Source organism: Dendrobates tinctorius, unplaced genomic scaffold (assembly GCF_039654945.1).
Source record: "Dendrobates tinctorius isolate UK_male_01 unplaced genomic scaffold, ASM3965494v1 ptg000366l, whole genome shotgun sequence".
Classification (NCBI taxonomy): domain Eukaryota; kingdom Metazoa; phylum Chordata; class Amphibia; order Anura; family Dendrobatidae; genus Dendrobates; species Dendrobates tinctorius.
In genome coordinates, this window is record NW_027362032.1 from 2,947,221 (window position 1) to 2,966,844 (window position 19,624).

Genomic DNA, 19,624 nt, shown 5'->3' on the forward strand with positions numbered 1-19,624 from the left:
GTCGTTCCCCCCCACATATCAGGTATCTGCGTACTCAGGACAAATTGCACAATAACTTTTGCAGTTCAATTTCTCCTGTTACCCTTGGTAAAATAAAAAAAATTGAACCTGAAGTATTTTTTTTATGAAAAAAAGTTAGATGTTCATTTTTTTTTAAATATTCAAAAAAATTCCTGTGACGCACCTAAAGGGTTAATAAACTTCTTGAATGTGGTTTTGAGCACCTTAAGGGGTGCAGTTTTTAGAATGGTGTCACTTTTGGGTATTTTCTATCATATAGACCCCTCAAAGTGGCTTCAAATGTGATGTGGTCCTAAAAATAAAATGGTATTGTAAAAATGAGAAATCGCTGGTCAACTTTTAACCCTTATAACTTCCTAACAAAAAAATATTTTGGTTCCAAAATTGTGCTGATGTAAAGTAAACATGTGGGAAATGTTAGTTATCAAGTTTTTTGTGTGCCGTATCTCTGTGATTTAAGGGCATAAAAATTCAAAGTTGGAAAATTGCGAAATTTTCAAAATTTTCGCCAAATTTCCGTTTTTCTCACAAATAAACGCAAGTTATTTGAATGAAAATTTACCACTAACATGAAGTACAATATGTCACGAGAAAACAATGTCAGAATCACCGGGATCCATGGAAGTGTTCGAGAGTTATGACCTCATAAAGGTACAGTGGTCAGAATTGTAAAAATTGGCCCGGTCATGAACGTGCAAACCACCCTTGGGGGTGAAGGGGTTAAAAAAAAAAAAAAACTGTCGCTGTCAGGAGTGGGATTCGAACCCACGCCTCCACGTGGTGACTGCAGACGCTGAACACGCTCCCTGGTGCACAACAGCTTGCACCTCCAGGGACCAGTACTGCTGCTGTCAAGGAGTGGGATTTGAACCCACGCCTCCACATGTGGTGACTGCAGACGCTTAACACGCTCCCTGGTGCACAACAGCTTGCACCTCCAGGGACCAGTACTGCTGCTGTCAGGAGTGGGATTCGAACCCACGCCTCCACGGGAGACTGCAACCTGAACACAGTGCCTTAGACCACTAGGCCATCCTGACTGCTGACATTGACATGCTCCCTGGTGACACAAGAGTTTGCACCACCAGGGACTTCAGTACAGATCTGCTGTCCAAATCAGACATTGGGGCCCCTGGTGGGACTTCTGGCAAAGCCAGAGGGGACATTGGGATGTCATTTGAAAGCTAATTACCAGACTGAGGTGAGGGAGCAGTTCTTGGGGCTGTGTGGTGCTCTGTTGGGCATTTGTGCACCCTCAAGCCTGCACCACAAGGACCACTTTTATCCATGGACAGCCAGGCTCTGACCCCCTGAATTCAAATTCCATTTGGAGCAGGGGGACAAGTGATGTTGCTGTATGTAGGTGGCCTCCTGGATGATGTTCCTGCCAAGCTTGATTTGCCTGACCCCTTCTGCAGAGTAGTTAAGGGGATTGAGAACCCCCAAGACTGCCCCAGACTGAAAATGTCTTTTCAAATCTGCTGTCCAAATCAGACATTGGGGCCTCTGGTAAAGCCAGAGGGGACATTGGGATGTCATTTGAAAGCTAATTACCAGCTTCTTTTTCATTACTTTAGTTCTGCAGACAGATGGTAAACGCCATTGTCTGTAAAGACCCCGTTACACACTGCGATATCGCTAGCAATATTTTTGAACCCCTCTCCATAATCTTTGAAAATTCTTGGAGAACAGGAGAAGTGCCAGAAGACTGGAGAAGAGCAAATGTTGTTCCTATCTTCAAAAAGGGGAAGAAGGTGGACCCAGGCAACTATAGGCCGGTGAGTCTGACTTCTATACCAGGAAAGATCTTTGAACAAATTATTAAACAACATGTATGTCAATACCTGGATAAGAATGAAGTGATTAAACAGAGTCAGCATGGGTTTCTAACTAATAAGTCATGTCAGACTAACTTAATTTCCTTCTATGACGGTATCACTGATTGGGTGGATCAAGGAAATGCTGTAGATATAGTATATCTTGACTTCAGCAAAGCATTTGACAAAGTCTCTCATACAATCCTTATTGAAAAAATGACTAAGTATGGAATGGACAAGGCAACTGTTAGGTGGATTCATAACTGGCTTAGTGATCGGACCCAAAGAGTGGTCGTAAATGGCTGCACATCCAGTTGGAAGAATGTCTCAAGTGGGGTACCACAGGGCTCTGTCCTGGGCCCTGTATTGTTCAACATCTTTATCAACGATTTAGATGAAGGAATTGAGGGTAAACTGATTAAATTTGCTGATGACACAAAGCTAGGAGGGATAGCTAATACTAGAGAAGAGAGAGAGAGGATTCAAAAAGATTTAAATAAACTGGAGAAGTGGGCAGCAACTAACAGAATGGTTTTTAACAGGGAGAAATGCAAAGTACTACATCTGGGCAATAAAAATGAAAAAAGCATATATAGAATGGGAGGAATAGGGCTAAGTGACAGCACATGTGAAAAAGACTTGGGTATACTAATAGATCACAGACTGAATATGAGTCAACAGTGTGATGCAGCAGCAAAAAAGGCAAATGCAATTCTAGGATGTATTAACAGAAGCATACAGTCTAGATCACGTGAAGTCATTATTTCCCTCTACTCCTCTTTGGTCAGACCTCATCTGGAATATTGTGTCCAGTTTTGGGCACCACATTTTAAAAAAGACATCAACAAACTGGAGCAAGTTCAGAAAAGAGCGACCAGAATGGTGACCGGTCTGCAAACCCTGTCTTATGAGGAAAGGTTGCAGGATTTGGGAATGTTTAGTTTGCAAAAGAGAAGACTGAGAGGAGACTTAATAGCTGTCTACAAATATCTAAAGGGCTGTCACATTGTAGAAGGATCAACTTTATTCTCATTTGCACAAGGAAAGACTAGAAGCAATGGGATGAAACTGAATGAGAAGAGACACAGATTAGATATTAGAAAAAACTTTTTGACAGTTAGAGTGATCAATGAGTGGAACAGGCTGCCACGAGAAGTGGTGAGTTCTCCTTCAATGGAAGTCTTCAAACAGAGGCTGGACAGACATCTGACTGGGATGATTTAGCGAATCCTGCTTTGAGCAGGGGGTTGGACCAGATGGCCCAGGAGGTCCCTTCCAACTCTACGATTCTATATTGCTGTAAAGTCACCGATTTTGTGACGTTGCAGCGATATTGCTAGCGATATCCCTGCATGTGATACTTACCTCCGACCGGCTCCCCCGCTGGTTATCACTGATCGCGCGAGAAGCTCCTGGTCCATTCCTCGTCGGCCACTTCCTGCTGGGCTTCCTGTGGCGCCCAGGGCGGGAGGACGCAGGATCGCCGCGTCTGACAGGTAAGTAGCGATCCCCGTCCCCAGCAATGTCGCTGGTGAGATCTGCCTGTGTAGCAGCTCACTAGCGACCACCTAGCGATGCACCAGCGATCCTGACCGCGTCATATCGCTAGTCGGGATCGCTGGTGCATCGCTAGGTGTAACGGTACCCTAAGTGTTACAATGAGTCACTTCTAACTGGCTAGATAGAAAAGTTGCAGACTCTGTAATCTCAGGATAAATTACCGTATTTTTCGGACTATAAGATGCAACGGACCATAAGAACACCCCAATTTTCAGTAGGAAAATAGGGGGAAAAAAAATAATGTGTCAAATGGGGGTCCGTCTTACAGTCCGAATTCAGCTTACCTGGGAAGGGATCTGGCACAGGTGAAGTAGTCACAGGGGTCATTCAGTGGTCCAGGCTCTGTGCTAGGGCAGGTTGGTTGTGCTGGGGCAGCTGCGCTGGGGGAGAGGCAGCTGCGCTGAGGCAGGGGCAGCAGCAGCGCTGGGGCAGCAGCAGCGCTGGGGCAGGGGCAGCAGCAGCGCTGGGGCAGGGGCAGCAGCAGCGCTGGGGCAGGGGCAGCAGCAGCGCTGAGGCAGGGGCAGCAGCAGCGCTGAGGCAGGGGCAGCAGCAGCGCTGAGGCAGGGGCAGCAGCAGCGCTGAGGCAGGGGCAGCAGCAGCGCTGAGGCAGGGGCAGCAGCAGCGCTGAGGCAGGGGCAGCAGCAGCGCTGAGGCAGGGGCAGCAGCAGCGCTGAGGCAGGGGCAGCAGCAGCGCTGAGGCAGGGGCAGCAGCAGCGCTGAGGCAGGGGCAGCTGTGCTGAGGCAGGTGGGCTCTGTGGTGGTGGCAGCGGGCGGCGCTCTGCGGTGCGGTGGTGGCAGCGGGCTGTGCTCCGGTACAGGGACGGCGGCTCCGCCGCGATTTCTTCGCAGCCCGGAGTCCCCCGCACTTCCCTTGCTGGCCGCCGCCATGTTGCAGTGGCCTCCGGGAGCATGGACGCCGGAAAGAATCTGCCGCAGACCTCAAAATTTGAAATCTCATTTTCAAAAGTGAGAGCCGGCTAATGGTGCCAAAAATGAGAGCAATAGCTTTAACAACCGGTTCCACCGAACCGGGGAGAACCCGCTGAATCCCACCCCTGGCTGCGCCCCGAGGGCTCATAGTGCTGCGCTGTGTGGAGTGGGATTCGAACCCACGCCTCCACGTGGTGACTGCAGACGCTGAACACGCTCCCTGGTGCACAACAGCTTGCACCTCCAGGGACCAGTACTGCTGCTGTCAGGAGTGGGATTCGAACCCACGCCTCTACGGGAGACTGCCCCGAGGGCTCATAGTGCTGCGCTGTGTGGTGCGGGGTGGGCAGGGTCAGCGCTGCGCCCCCAGGGCTCATAGTGCTCTGCTGTGTGGTGCGGGGTGGGTGGGGTCAGCGCTGCGCCCCCAGGGCTTATAGCGCTGCGCTGTGTGGTGCGGCGTGGGCGGGGTCAGCGCTGCACCCCCAGGGCTCATAGTGCTCCGCTGTGTGGTGCGGGGTCATCTCCCATCTCCTCCCTGGCTCTGTGCTGCTGTGTAAGATCGCTTAGTGGTGGGGGAGGGGCGGCAGTGACTGGCCGGTGGGCAGGGTCACTGTGCTATGGGAACCAAGATCCGGCCTGCATAGAAGGTGGAAGAGTGAGGAGTCGTGTGACACGCCGAGCTGCCTGTGACTCATCCCCTGGCTCGGGGGGCGGAGTCAGTGCCGTGCAGCACACAAACAGTCTCTCCCTGGCTTGCAGTACAGTGAGGCTGGGGGATGGGCGGCCGGGCTCTGTGTCACGTGGCTCCGAGCCCACCCCCTGCTTTCTCGGTCTAACTGCAGCAACAATGACGTCACCTGAGCGCCAGATTTGAACCTTGGAGCTGCCGGCCGGTAACTGTATGCCTGTATGGGGTCAGCTGTGGGGGGAGGCAGGGGGTCCCTGCAGAGTGTATGGGGTCAGCTGTGGGGGGCACTGCGGGTAGACAGGGGGTCCCTGCAGAGTGTATGGGGTCAGCTGTGGGGGGCACTGCGGGTAGACAGGGGGTCCCTGCAGAGTGTATGGGGTCAGCTGTGGGGGGCACTACGGGGGAGACAGGGGGTCCCTGCAGAGTGTATGGGGTCAGCTGTGGGGGGCACTGCGTGGGAGACAGGGGGTCCCTGCAGAGTGTTTGGGGTCAGCTGTGGGGGGCACTGCGTGGGAGACAGGTGGTCCCTGCAGGGGGAGGTGAGGACAGTGTATGGGCACAGCTGTGGGGGGCATGGCGGGGTACAGGCGTTCCCTGTGGGGTAGGGGAGGGTTAGGGGGGCTGTGTTGTCACTCTGCTGTGAACACTAATTATGAATGCAATATTTCCCTTATTAATTATTGTTTTTTTTATTTCTCTGTCTCTCAGTAGGTAACACTTGGGGCAGTCGCCCGCTCTCTGTGTGTCTGCTGGCAATATACTCTCGTAGAAAAAGGGGTTAATGTACCAGTACAATTCATAGGACTTAATTTTTATTCTATGTCAAAATTCAATAATTTCCTTTTCCCTTTTTTTTCCAATAGGTAACAAGGCATCGTGGACACTAAACTGGCTCAAGAACTGGCAGGACAAGGACACCAAGTTTGCCTAATGGACGACATCGCTATGGAGGAACACAGCTCTCCGGCCACCATCATGTGGAGCAGCTAAGCCTCTTCATCCTCGGTTTGGGTAAGTGACAATCCATGTATGTATGGTCTAAGGAGCGGTCATGGCACATGTACATACATGTATGTGTAAACATGTATATACAGTCAGCTGTCATGGCACTCGGGAAGTCACACCAGGGGGCTGTGTGGCCCTGTAGGCCTCTACACCACCACACAGCCTCCCGCAACCCGCTCTACAGCACCACACAGCCTCCCGCAGCCCCGTCTACACCACCACACTTCCTCCTCCAGCCTCTGTCTCCCCCCTCCAGTCCCTGACGCCCCCCCCCCTCCAGCCTCCTTCCTAATTTAGAGCTTTTGGTTTTTTTTATCAGCATAAATTGTCATTTAAGAAACGATTGTCCATTCAAGAAGAGATTTGTGTTGGCAGATTATCCTAGGAAAGCGTGTTAGATGATAATAATCGTGCTGCCCATCTCACCCGACGAGCAAGCAGCACCCTTGTTCGTTGGGTGAATTGACCTTTTAAGGGAGCCCGACGTACTCACTAAATTGTCCCTATCCCTAAGTTTTTTTGGATGCAGATTGCTCTCACACGAGTGTTTTTTTGATTTGGAAAAGAAAGAAATGAGGATGGAGAATCAAAACTTTAAGGCTAAAAAATATACTCACACATATATACACCAACTGTATAGACACACATATAAATATTTATGGTGTATACATTAGGCTATAAGACCTGGAGACTGTTATTACACATGCTGCCACTAGGTTTATTTTCTTTTCTTTAAAAAAAAAAAAAAGATGCAACGGACCATAAGAACACCCCAATTTTCAGTAGGAAAATAGGGGGAAAAAAAATAATGTGTCAAATGGGGGTCCGTCTTACAGTCCGAAATCAGCTTACCTGGGAAGGGATCTGGCACAGGTGAAGTAGTCACAGGGGTCATTCAGTGGTCCAGGCTCGTGCGGTGGCGGCTCTGTGCTAGGGCAGGTTGGTTGTGCTGGGGCAGCTGCGCTGGGGGAGAGGCAGCTGCGCTGGGGGAGGGGCAGCTGCGCTGAGGCAGGGGCAGCAGCAGCGCTGGGGCAGGGGCAGCTGGGCAGGGGCAGCAGCGCTGGGGCAGCTGTGCTGGGGCAGGTGGGCTCTGTGGTGGTGGCAGCGGGCGGCGCTTTGCGGTGCGGTGGTGGCAGCGGGCTGTGCTCCGGTACAGGGACGGCGGCTCCGTCGCGATTTCTTCGCAGCCCGGAGGCTGTGGGGGGGGAGACAGGGGGTCCCTGCAGAGTGTATGGGGTCAGCTGTGGGGGGCACTGCGGGTAGACAGGGGGTCCCTGCAGAGTGTATGGCGTCAGCTGTGGGGGGCACTACGGGGGAGACAGGGGGTCCCTGCAGAGTGTATGGGGTCAGCTGTGGGGGGCACTGCGTGGGAGACAGGGGGTCCCTGCAGAGTGTTTGGGGTCAGCTGTGGGGGGCACTGCGTGGGAGACAGGTGGTCCCTGCAGGGGGAGGTGAGGACAGTGTATGGGCACAGCTGTGGGGGGCATGGCGGGGTACAGGCGTTCCCTGTGGGGTAGGGGAGGGTTAGGGGGGCTGTGTTGTCACTCTGCTGTGAACACCAATTATGAATGCAATATTTCCCTTATTAATTATTGTTTTTTTATTTCTCTGTCTCTCAGTAGGTAACACTTGGGGCAGTCGCCCGCTCTCTGTGTGTCTGCTGGCAATATACGCTCGTAGAAAAAGGGGTTAATGTACCAGTACAATTCATAGGACTTAATTTTTATTCTATGTCAAAATTCAATAATTTCCTTTTCCCTTTTTTTTCCAATAGGTAACAAGGCATCGTGGACACTAAACTGGCTCAAGAACTGGCGGGACAAGGACACCAAGTTTGCCTAATGGACGACATCGCTATGGAGGAACACAGCTCTCCGGCCACCATCATCATGTGGAGCAGCTAAGCCTCTTCATCCTCGGTTTGGGCAAGTGACAATCCATGTATGTATGGTCTAAGGAGCGGTCATGGCACATGTACATACATGTATGTGTAAACATGTATATACAGTCAGCTGTCATGGCACTCGGGAAGTCACACCAGGGGGCTGTGTGGCCCTGTAGGCCTCTACACCACCACACAGCCTCCCGCAACCCGCTCTACAGCACCACACAGCCTCCCGCAGCCCCGTCTACACCACCACACTTCCTCCTCCAGCCTCTGTCTCCCCCCTCCAGTCCCTGACGCCCCCCCCTCCAGCCTCCTTCCTAATTTAGAGCTTTTGTTTTTTTTTATCAGCATAAATTGTCATTTAAGAAACAATTGTCCATTCAAGAAGAGATTTGTGTTGGCAGATTATCCTAGGAAAGCGTGTTAGATGATAATAATCGTGCTGCCCATCTCACCCGACGAGCAAGCAGCACCAGGGTGGATAAAAATCTTGAATTTTTTTAAAAAATCAAAAAAAATCAGATTTTTGACAGTATTTGCACTTTGCTCTTGCACCTTTCTTTCCAAGATCTGCTGCTGGCATCTCAACAAAATGAACCCAAATAGGGTCTCTCTTACGACCTGCTGCCATGGCTCACACAGATCACTTATGAAGTTTGATTGTTACTACAGCCTGAGCCAAGCACTGCTGATGTTACTACAGCCTGAGCCAAGTACTGCTGACTATCCAACAAGTTTGGGCATGTCAACTGAATGCAGGGAAAAAGAAACTAAACCAAAACTGAAACCAAGCTAGAAGTGTGGAATTAAAGGGGCAGTATGAACAAAATGTGGAGGCTATTAATAGTTTATACAATTAAGACATGCTGCTTTTAAACACCTACCTATTGCCATATAGTAAAACAAAAAAGATTTTTACTTACTTTGGGGTCCCCCCCTCACCCTGGCGTTAGATCGTTGCCCCTACTTTCGTCCGTGTAACTATGGGCGCACATGCACACTGCTCTCACTTCTCATTTTAATCGTGATTTATATTAAAAAAAAACCTTTTGATTTAAATCAGTGATTTAAATCATGATTAAAATCATGATTTAAATCGATCCGATTTAAATAGAAAAAAATCTTTTGATTTAAATCGGCGTGATTTAAATCAATCCACCCTGAGCAGCACCCTTGTTCGTTGGGTGAATTGACCTTTTAAGGGAGCCCGACGTACTCACTAAATTGTCCCTATCCCTAAGTTTTTTTGGATGCAGATTGCTCTCACACGAGTGTTTTTTTGATTTGGAAAAGAAAGAAATGAGGATGGAGAATCAAAACTTTAAGGCTAAAAAATATACTCACACATATATACACCAACTGTATAGACACACATATAAATATTTATGGTGTATACATTAGGCTATAAGACCTGGAGACTGTTATTACACATGCTGCCACTAGGTTTATTTTCTTTTCTTTAAAAAAAAACAAAAAAAAAAAACAACTGTCGCTGTCAGGAGTGGGATTTGAACCCACGCCTCCACATGTGGTGACTGCAGACGCTTAACACGCTCCCTGGTGCGCAACAGCTTGCACCTCCAGGGACCAGTACTGCTGCTGTCAGGAGTGGGATTCGAACCCACGCCTCCACGGGAGACTGTTATTACACATGCTGCCACTAGGTTTATTTTCTTTTCTTTAAAAAAAAAAAAAAAAAAAAAACTGTCGCTGTCAGGAGTGGGATTCGAACCCACGCCTCCACGTGGTGACTGCAGACGCTGAACACGCTCCCTGGTGCACAACAGCTTGCACCTCCAGGGACCAGTACTGCTGCTGTCAAGGAGTGGGATTTGAACCCACGCCTCCACATGTGGTGACTGCAGACGCTTAACACGCTCCCTGGTGCACAACAGCTTGCACCTCCAGGGACCAGTACTGCTGCTGTCAGGAGTGGGATTCGAACCCACGCCTCCACGGGAGACTGCAACCTGAACACAGTGCCTTAGACCACTAGGCCATCCTGACTGCTGACATTGACATGCTCCCTGGTGACACAAGAGTTTGCACCACCAGGGACTTCAGTACAGATCTGCTGTCCAAATCAGACATTGGGGCCCCTGGTGGGACTTCTGGCAAAGCCAGAGGGGACATTGGGATGTCATTTGAAAGCTAATTACCAGACTGAGGTGAGGGAGCAGTTCTTGGGGCTGTGTGGTGCTCTGTTGGGCATTTGTGCACCCTCAAGCCTGCACCACAAGGACCACTTTTATCCATGGACAGCCAGGCTCTGACCCCCTGAATTCAAATTCCATTTGGAGCAGGGGGACAAGTGATGTTGCTGTATGTAGGTGGCCTCCTGGATGATGTTCCTGCCAAGCTTGATTTGCCTGACCCCTTCTGCAGAGTAGTTAAGGGGATTGAGAACCCCCAAGACTGCCCCAGACTGAAAATGTCTTTTCAAATCTGCTGTCCAAATCAGACATTGGGGCCTCTGGTAAAGCCAGAGGGGACATTGGGATGTCATTTGAAAGCTAATTACCAGCTTCTTTTTCATTACTTTAGTTCTGCAGACAGATGGTAAACGCCATTGTCTGTAAAGACCCCGTTACACACTGCGATATCGCTAGCAATATTTTTGAACCCCTCTCCATAATCTTTGAAAATTCTTGGAGAACAGGAGAAGTGCCAGAAGACTGGAGAAGAGCAAATGTTGTTCCTATCTTCAAAAAGGGGAAGAAGGTGGACCCAGGCAACTATAGGCCGGTGAGTCTGACTTCTATACCAGGAAAGATCTTTGAACAAATTATTAAACAACATGTATGTCAATACCTGGATAAGAATGAAGTGATTAAACAGAGTCAGCATGGGTTTCTAACTAATAAGTCATGTCAGACTAACTTAATTTCCTTCTATGACGGTATCACTGATTGGGTGGATCAAGGAAATGCTGTAGATATAGTATATCTTGACTTCAGCAAAGCATTTGACAAAGTCTCTCATACAATCCTTATTGAAAAAATGACTAAGTATGGAATGGACAAGGCAACTGTTAGGTGGTTCATAACTGGCTTAGTGATCGGACCCAAAGAGTGGTCGTAAATGGCTGCACATCCAGTTGGAAGAATGTCTCAAGTGGGGTACCACAGGGCTCTGTCCTGGGCCCTGTATTGTTCAACATCTTTATCAACGATTTAGATGAAGGAATTGAGGGTAAACTGATTAAATTTGCTGATGACACAAAGCTAGGAGGGATAGCTAATACTAGAGAAGAGAGAGAGAGGATTCAAAAAGATTTAAATAAACTGGAGAAGTGGGCAGCAACTAACAGAATGGTTTTTAACAGGGAGAAATGCAAAGTACTACATCTGGGCAATAAAAATGAAAAAAGCATATATAGAATGGGAGGAATAGGGCTAAGTGACAGCACATGTGAAAAAGACTTGGGTATACTAATAGATCACAGACTGAATATGAGTCAACAGTGTGATGCAGCAGCAAAAAAGGCAAATGCAATTCTAGGATGTATTAACAGAAGCATACAGTCTAGATCACGTGAAGTCATTATTTCCCTCTACTCCTCTTTGGTCAGACCTCATCTGGAATATTGTGTCCAGTTTTGGGCACCACATTTTAAAAAAAGACATCAACAAACTGGAGCAAGTTCAGAAAAGAGCGACCAGAATGGTGACCGGTCTGCAAACCCTGTCTTATGAGGAAAGGTTGCAGGATTTGGGAATGTTTAGTTTGCAAAAGAGAAGACTGAGAGGAGACTTAATAGCTGTCTACAAATATCTAAAGGGCTGTCACATTGTAGAAGGATCAACTTTATTCTCATTTGCACAAGGAAAGACTAGAAGCAATGGGATGAAACTGAATGGGAGGAGACACAGATTAGATATTAGAAAAAACTTTTTGACAGTTAGAGTGATCAATGAGTGGAACAGGCTGCCACGAGAAGTGGTGAGTTCTCCTTCAATGGAAGTCTTCAAACAGAGGCTGGACAGACATCTGACTGGGATGATTTAGCGAATCCTGCTTTGAGCAGGGGGTTGGACCAGATGGCCCAGGAGGTCCCTTCCAACTCTACGATTCTATGATTCTATATTGCTGTAAAGTCACCGATTTTGTGACGTTGCAGCGATATTGCTAGCGATATCCCTGCATGTGATACTTACCTCCGACCGGCTCCCCCGCTGGTTATCACTGATCGCGCGAGAAGCTCCTGGTCCATTCCTCGTCGGCCACTTCCTGCTGGGCTTCCTGTGGCGCCCAGGGCGGGAGGACGCAGGATCGCCGCGTCTGACAGGTAAGTAGCGATCCCCGTCCCCAGCAATGTCGCTGGTGAGATCTGCCTGTGTAGCAGCTCACTAGCGACCACCTAGCGATGCACCAGCGATCCTGACCACGTCATATCGCTAGTCGGGATCGCTGGTGCATCGCTAGGTGTAACGGTACCCTAAGTGTTACAATGAGTCACTTCTAACTGGCTAGATAGAAAAGTTGCAGACTCTGTAATCTCAGGATAAATTACCGTATTTTTCGGACTATAAGATGCAACGGACCATAAGAACACCCCAATTTTCAGTAGGAAAATAGGGGGAAAAAAAATAATGTGTCAAATGGGGGTCCGTCTTACAGTCCGAATTCAGCTTACCTGGGAAGGGATCTGGCACAGGTGAAGTAGTCACAGGGGTCATTCAGTGGTCCAGGCTCGTGCGGTGGCGGCTCTGTGCTAGGGCAGGTTGGTTGTGCTGGGGCAGCTGCGCTGGGGGAGAGGCAGCAGCAGCGCTGAGGCAGGGGCAGCAGCAGCGCTGGGGCAGGGGCAGCAGCAGCGCTGAGGCAGGGGCAGCAGCAGCGCTGAGGCAGGGGCAGCAGCAGCGCTGAGGCAGGGGCAGCAGCAGCGCTGAGGCAGGGGCAGCAGCAGCGCTGAGGCAGGGGCAGCAGCAGCGCTGAGGCAGGGGCAGCTGTGCTGGGGCAGGGGCAGCAGCAGTGCTGAGGCAGGGGCAGCGGGCGGCGCTCTGCGGTGCGGTGGTGGCAGCGGGCTGTGCTCCGGTACAGGGACGGCGGCTCCGCCGCGATTTCTTCGCAGCCCGGAGGCCCCCGCACTTCCCTTGCTGGCCGCCGCCATGTTGCAGTGGCCTCCGGGAGCATGGACGCCGGAAAGAATCTGCCGCAGACCTCAAAATTTGAAATCTCATTTTCAAAAGTGAGAGCCGGCTAATGGTGCCAAAAATGAGAGCAATAGCTTTAACAACCGGTTCCACCGAACCGGGGAGAACCCGCTGAATCCCACCCCTGGCTGCGCCCCGAGGGCTCATAGTGCTGCGCTGTGTGGAGTGGGATTCGAACCCACGCCTCCACGTGGTGACTGCAGACGCTGAACACGCTCCCTGGTGCACAACAGCTTGCACCTCCAGGGACCAGTACTGCTGCTGTCAGGAGTGGGATTCGAACCCACGCCTCTACGGGAGACTGCCCCGAGGGCTCATAGTGCTGCGCTGTGTGGTGCGGGGTGGGCAGGGTCAGCGCTGCGCCCCCAGGGCTCATAGTGCTCCGCTGTGTGGTGCGGTGTGGGTGGGGTCAGCGCTGCGCCCCCAGGGCTTATAGCGCTGCGCGGTGCGGCGTGGGCGGGGTCAGCGCTGCACCCCCAGGGCTCATAGTGCTCCGCTGTGTGGTGCGGGGTCATCTCCCATCTCCTCCCTGGCTCTGTGCTGCTGTGTAAGATCGCTTAGTGGTGGGGGAGGGGCGGCAGTGACTGGCCGGTGGGCAGGGTCACTGTGCTATGGGAACCAAGATCCGGCCTGCATAGAAGGTGGAAGAGGGAGGAGTCGTGTGACACGCCGAGCTGCCTGTGACTCATCCCCTGGCTCGGGGGGCGGAGTCAGCGCCGTGCAGCACACAAACAGTCTCTCCCTGGCTTGCAGTACAGTGAGGCTGGGGGATGGGCGGCCGGGCTCTGTGTCACGTGGCTCCGAGCCCACCCCCTGCTTTCTCGGTCTAACTGCAGCAACAATGACGTCACCTGAGTGCCAGATTTGAACCTTGGAGCTGCCGGCCGGTAACTGTATGCCTGTATGGGGTCAGCTGTGGGGGGAGGCAGGGGGTCCCTGCAGAGTGTATGGGGTCAGCTGTGGGGGGCACTGCGGGTAGACAGGGGGTCCCTGCAGAGTGTATGGGGTCAGCTGTGGGGGGCACTACGGGGGAGACAAGGGGTCCCTGCAGAGTGTATGGGGTCAGCTGTGGGGGGCACTGCGTGGGAGACAGGGGGTCCCTGCAGAGTGTTTGGGGTCAGCTGTGGGGGGCACTGCGTGGGAGACAGGTGGTCCCTGCAGGGGGAGGTGAGGACAGTGTATGGGCACAGCTGTGGGGGGCATGGCGGGGTACAGGCGTTCCCTGTGGGGTAGGGGAGGGTTAGGGGGGCTGTGTTGTCACTCTGCTGTGAACACTAATTATGAATGCAATATTTCCCTTATTAATTATTGTTTTTTTATTTCTCTGTCTCTCAGTAGGTAACACTTGGGGCAGTCGCCCGCTCTCTGTGTGTCTGCTGGCAATATACGCTCGTAGAAAAAGGGGTTAATGTACCAGTACAATTCATAGGACTTAATTTTTATTCTATGTCAAAATTCAATAATTTCCTTTTCCCTTTTTTTTCCAATAGGTAACAAGGCATCGTGGACACTAAACTGGCTCAAGAACTGGCGGGACAAGGACACCAAGTTTGCCTAATGGACGACATCGCTATGGAGGAACACAGCTCTCCGGCCACCATCATCATGTGGAGCAGCTAAGCCTCTTCATCCTCGGTTTGGGTAAGTGACAATCCATGTATGTATGGTCTAAGGAGCGGTCATGGCACATGTACATACATGTATGTGTAAACATGTATATACAGTCAGCTGTCATGGCACTCGGGAAGTCACACCAGGGGGCTGTGTGGCCCTGTAGGCCTCTACACCACCACACAGCCTCCCGCAACCCGCTCTACAGCACCACACAGCCTCCCGCAGCCCCGTCTACACCACCACACTTCCTCCTCCAGCCTCTGTCTCCCCCCTCCAGCCTCCTTCCTAATTTAGAGCTTTTGGGTTTTTTTTATCAGCATAAATTGTCATTTAAGAAACGATTGTCCATTCAAGAAGAGATTTGTGTTGGCAGATTATCCTAGGAAAGCGTGTTAGATGATAATAATCGTGCTGCCCATCTCACCCGACGAGCAAGCAGCACCAGGGTGGATAAAAATCTTGAATTTTTTAAAAAAATCAAAAAAATCAGATTTTTTTGATTTAAATCATTTGATTGCAGTTTTCATAATGTGATTTCAAACGGCAAACAAGTCCTTGGATATCCTTTTGACAGTATTTGCACTTTGCTCTTGCACCTTTCTTTCCAAGATCTGCTGCTGGCATCTCAACAAAATGAACCCAAATAGGGTCTCTCTTACGACCTGCTGCCATGGCTCACACAGATCACTTATGAAGTTTGATTGTTACTACAGCCTGAGCCAAGCACTGCTGATGTTACTACAGCCTGAGCCAAGTACTGCTGACTATCCAACAAGTTTGGGCATGTCAACTGAATGCAGGGAAAAAGAAACTAAACCAAAACTGAAACCAAGCTAGAAGTGTGGAATTAAAGGGGCAGTATGAACAAAATGTGGAGGCTATTAATAGTTTATACAATTAAGACATGCTGCTTTTAAACACCTACCTATTGCCATATAGTAAAACAAAAAAGATTTTTACTTACTTTGGGGTCCCCCCCTCACCCTGGCGTTAGATCGTTGCCCCTACTTTCGTCCGTGTAACTATGGGCGCACATGCACACTGCTCTCACTTCTCATTTTAATCGTGATTTATATTAAAAAAAAACCTTTTGATTTAAATCAGTGATTTAAATCATGATTAAAATCATGATTTAAATCGATCCGATTTAAATAGAAAAAAATCTTTTGATTTAAATCGTGATTTAAATCATGATTTAAATCGGCGTGATTTAAATCAATCCACCCTGAGCAGCACCCTTGTTCGTTGGGTGAATTGACCTTTTAAGGGAGCCCGACGTACTCACTAAATTGTCCCTATCCCTAAGTTTTTTTGGATGCAGATTGCTCTCACACGAGTGTTTTTTTGATTTGGAAAAGAAAGAAATGAGGATGGAGAATCAAAACTTTAAGGCTAAAAAATATACTCACACATATATACACCAACTGTATAGACACACATATAAATATTTATGGTGTATACATTAGGCTATAAGACCTGGAGACTGTTATTACACATGCTGCCACTAGGTTTATTTTCTTTTCTTTAAAAAAAAACAAAAAAAAAAACTGTCGCTGTCAGGAGTGGGATTCGAACCCACGCCTCCACGTGGTGACTGCAGACGCTGAACACGCTCCCTGGTGCACAACAGCTTGCACCTCCAGGGACCAGTACTGCTGCTGTCAAGGAGTGGGATTTGAACCCACGCCTCCACATGTGGTGACTGCAGACGCTTAACACGCTCCCTGGTGCACAACAGCTTGCACCTCCAGGGATCAGTACTGCTGCTGTCAGGAGTGGGATTCGAACCCACGCCTCCACGGGAGACTGCAACCTGAACACAGTGCCTTAGACCACTAGGCCATCCTGACTGCTGACATTGACATGCTCCCTGGTGACACAAGAGTTTGCACCACCAGGGACTTCAGTACAGATCTGCTGTCCAAATCAGACATTGGGGCCCCTGGTGGGACTTCTGGCAAAGCCAGAGGGGACATTGGGATGTCATTTGAAAGCTAATTACCAGACTGAGGTGAGGGAGCAGTTCTTGGGGCTGTGTGGTGCTCTGTTGGGCATTTGTGCACCCTCAAGCCTGCACCACAAGGACCACTTTTATCCATGGACAGCCAGGCTCTGACCCCCTGAATTCAAATTCCATTTGAATTCAAATACAACACAAAAAACACAAAAAGTTGTGCATACAACTTATACCACAATGAACAGATGACTAATAAAACAATCCACCAGGAGTTAACAGTGGACATGTGGAGCTTTCATGTAGCCTCACTGTGCCCAGTAACATTGGCTGGTCACCCTACATGAGAAAAAAATTGTAATATTCCAATATTCAAAACTCTGTCCCTGTCTAATTTCTTTGTAACAAGACATCAGATGATCGTAGATAAAGGCATTTTATTCAACTTTTCACAAAGTTAACAGAGAGGCTGTAAAAACATCAAGAGACATTTTTTGGCTTAAAAAAAAAAAAAAAAAAAATGTAAACTGATGAATCAGCTGGTAAGTTTTTTTGGATGTACAGTGGTCAGATGGATTTGAGAAGGACGTTCTCTCGGCAGACGGGTGCCTGTTATACCCTATAGAATATATTCAGTGTACACGTCCTGGTGTGAAAAGAACCTAATATATATAGAACCTAATATATATATTATTTTTTTTTACTCCAAAAACAAAAAAAAAAAACAGAGTTTAGGCAATCAGTTTCCACCAGACACAAACAAACCTAAGTTTGCTTCGGCCAGAAATCACTCGAAATAAAAGGGTTTCCAGGACCTTCAGGCCCCTGAAGCTTAAAACTAGTGAAGAGACTGGGGGGGTGAAAACTAAATTATATATATATATATACACACCACCTGCCCAGACTGGACTGATGACGACCCGACCAGAACCCATGTGAGGCCTAGTCGGCCCCGGTAACTGAAAAGGCCACTACTGTTATGCTTTTAATCCTTTCCCAGTCATATAAAAGAATTTTAAAAAAAATGGCCGGAGAGTTGTTATATGGCGCAAGTTCCCACCCAAAAAAAGTTTCTAACACATTCAGTTACAAATGTGTAATTTTCCTACATCTGAGGGGGAAAAGGCCACCATGGAGGTGTGTGTAAGAAGGTATGGCCGCTCCCAGGGTCCTCCATCACACACAGAGGCCTAGAGACATCACCGGCCTCACACGGCCCGAACTACGCGCACAGACTGAAGAAGAAGGGGTTCCGCCATTACCTGAGGAGATTGTGCGCCTCCATGCTGCGGTTCTGGAGCACACCACGGCCACACGGAGCGGGGTGGACGGCATTATGGTATCAGGCCGCCGAGATCTCCCCCTCACGAAAACCTCCTGACTCGGCGGAGACACGGTGAGGAGGACCGCAGCCGCTGCTACAGATGGCGGCACTTCCGCCTGTGCTCCGCCACCACAGGAACTAAAATGGCGGCCGGGCGGGGAAGTGACGTGTGGTGAGGAGACGTGGGAGGCCGGACTGAGTCATGGAGGAGGCGACGGTGGTGTCGTAATGTTTGCTGTGGAGAGCGCAGCAGAGGAGCGGAGCTGTCAGCGGGGAAGAGCGCGGCACAACACAAAGCCCGGAGGAGGGAGCGGCGACACCCCGCAGAGGACAGAAGGGAGACGGTGTGTGGGGGGAGAGAGTGGGGGGAGCAGAGGCTGAGCATGGGGGGGAGCAGAGGCTGAGCATGGGGGGGAGCAGAGGCTGAGCATGGGGGGGGAGCAGAGGCTGAGCATGGGGGGGGAGCAGAGGCTGAGCATGGGGGGGGGAGCAGAGGCTGAGCATGGGGGGGAGCAGAGGCTGAGCATGGGGGGGGGAGCAGAGGCTGAGCATGGGGGGGGGAGCAGAGGCTGAGCATGGGGGGGGGGAGCAGAGGCTGAGCATGGGGGGGGAGCAGAGGCTGAGCATGGGGGGGGGAGCAGAGGCTGAGCATGGGGGGGGAGCAGAGGCTGAGCATGGGGGGGGGAGCAGAGGCTGAGCATGGGGGGGAGCAGAGGCTGAGCATGGAGGGGAGCAGAGGCTGAGCATGGGGGGGGAGCAGAGGCTGAGCATGGAGGGGAGCAGAGGCTGAGCATGGGGGGGGGAGCAGAGGCTGAGCATGGGGGGGGAGCAGAGGCTGAGCATGGAGGGGGGAGCAGAGGCTGAGCATGGGGGGGGGAGCAGAGGCTGAGCATGGGAGGGGAGCAGAGGCTGAGCATGGGGGGGGAGCAGAGGCTGAGCATGGAGGGGAGCAGAGGCTGAGCATGGGGGGGGGAGCAGAGGCTGAGCATGGGGGGGGAGCAGAGGCTGAGCATGGAGGGGGGAGCAGAGGCTGAGCATGGGGGGGGGAGCAGAGGCTGAGCATGGGGGGGGAGCAGAGGCTGAGCATGGGGGGGGAGCAGAGGCTGAGCATGGGGGGGGGGAGCAGAGGCTGAGCATGGGGGGGGGGAGCAGAGGCTGAGCATGGGGGGGGAGCAGAGGCTGAGCATGGGGGGGGAGCAGAGGCTGAGCATGGGGGGGGGGAGCAGAGGCTGAGCATGGGGGGAGCAGAGGCTGAGCATGGGGGGGGAGCAGAGGCTGAGCATGGGGGGGGAGCAGAGGCTGAGCATGGGGGGGGGAGCAGAGGCTGAGCATGGAGGGGGAGCAGAGGCTGAGCATGGGGGGGGAGCAGAGGCTGAGCATGGGGGGGAGCAGAGGCTGAGCATGGGGGGGGAGCAGAGGCTGAGCATGGGGGGGGAGCAGAGGCTGAGCATGGGGGGGGAGCAGAGGCTGAGCATGGGGGGGGAGCAGAGGCTGAGCATGGAGGGGAGCAGAGGATGGTGCGTGGGGGGCGGAGCCGGAGCTGGAGTGTGGTGGACGGGAGATAAAACACAACCTTAGTATGTAGGGCTGTGGAGTCGGAGTCGGTGCTCATTTTGGTGAAGTCGGAGTTGGTATAAAATGGACCGATTCCGACTCCTAAAATATATAAT

General features: G+C 50.9%; 1 protein-coding gene and 3 non-coding genes across 4 annotated transcripts in view; all 4 read right to left on the minus strand.

Moving 5' to 3' along the window:
* Window positions 1–18,318, minus strand: part of LOC141075662 (uncharacterized) — a 109,316-nt gene extending 90,998 nt beyond the window's left edge. Inside the window, exon 1 of the mRNA XM_073562772.1 lies at window positions 17,893–18,318. Within this exon, the coding sequence (XP_073418873.1) occupies window positions 17,893–17,965 (73 nt within the window). The 5' untranslated portion in view covers window positions 17,966–18,318. The remainder of the gene's footprint in view (window positions 1–17,892) is intronic.
* Window positions 979–1,061, minus strand: TRNAL-CAG (transfer RNA leucine (anticodon CAG)). Its single transcript has one exon. It is a non-coding gene; the product is annotated as a tRNA-Leu (tRNA).
* On the minus strand, window positions 9,834–9,916 carry TRNAL-CAG (transfer RNA leucine (anticodon CAG)). The gene has a single exon. It is a non-coding gene; the product is annotated as a tRNA-Leu (tRNA).
* Window positions 16,444–16,526, minus strand: TRNAL-CAG (transfer RNA leucine (anticodon CAG)). The gene has a single exon. It is a non-coding gene; the product is annotated as a tRNA-Leu (tRNA).
* Window positions 18,319–19,624: the final 1,306 nt, after the last annotated feature.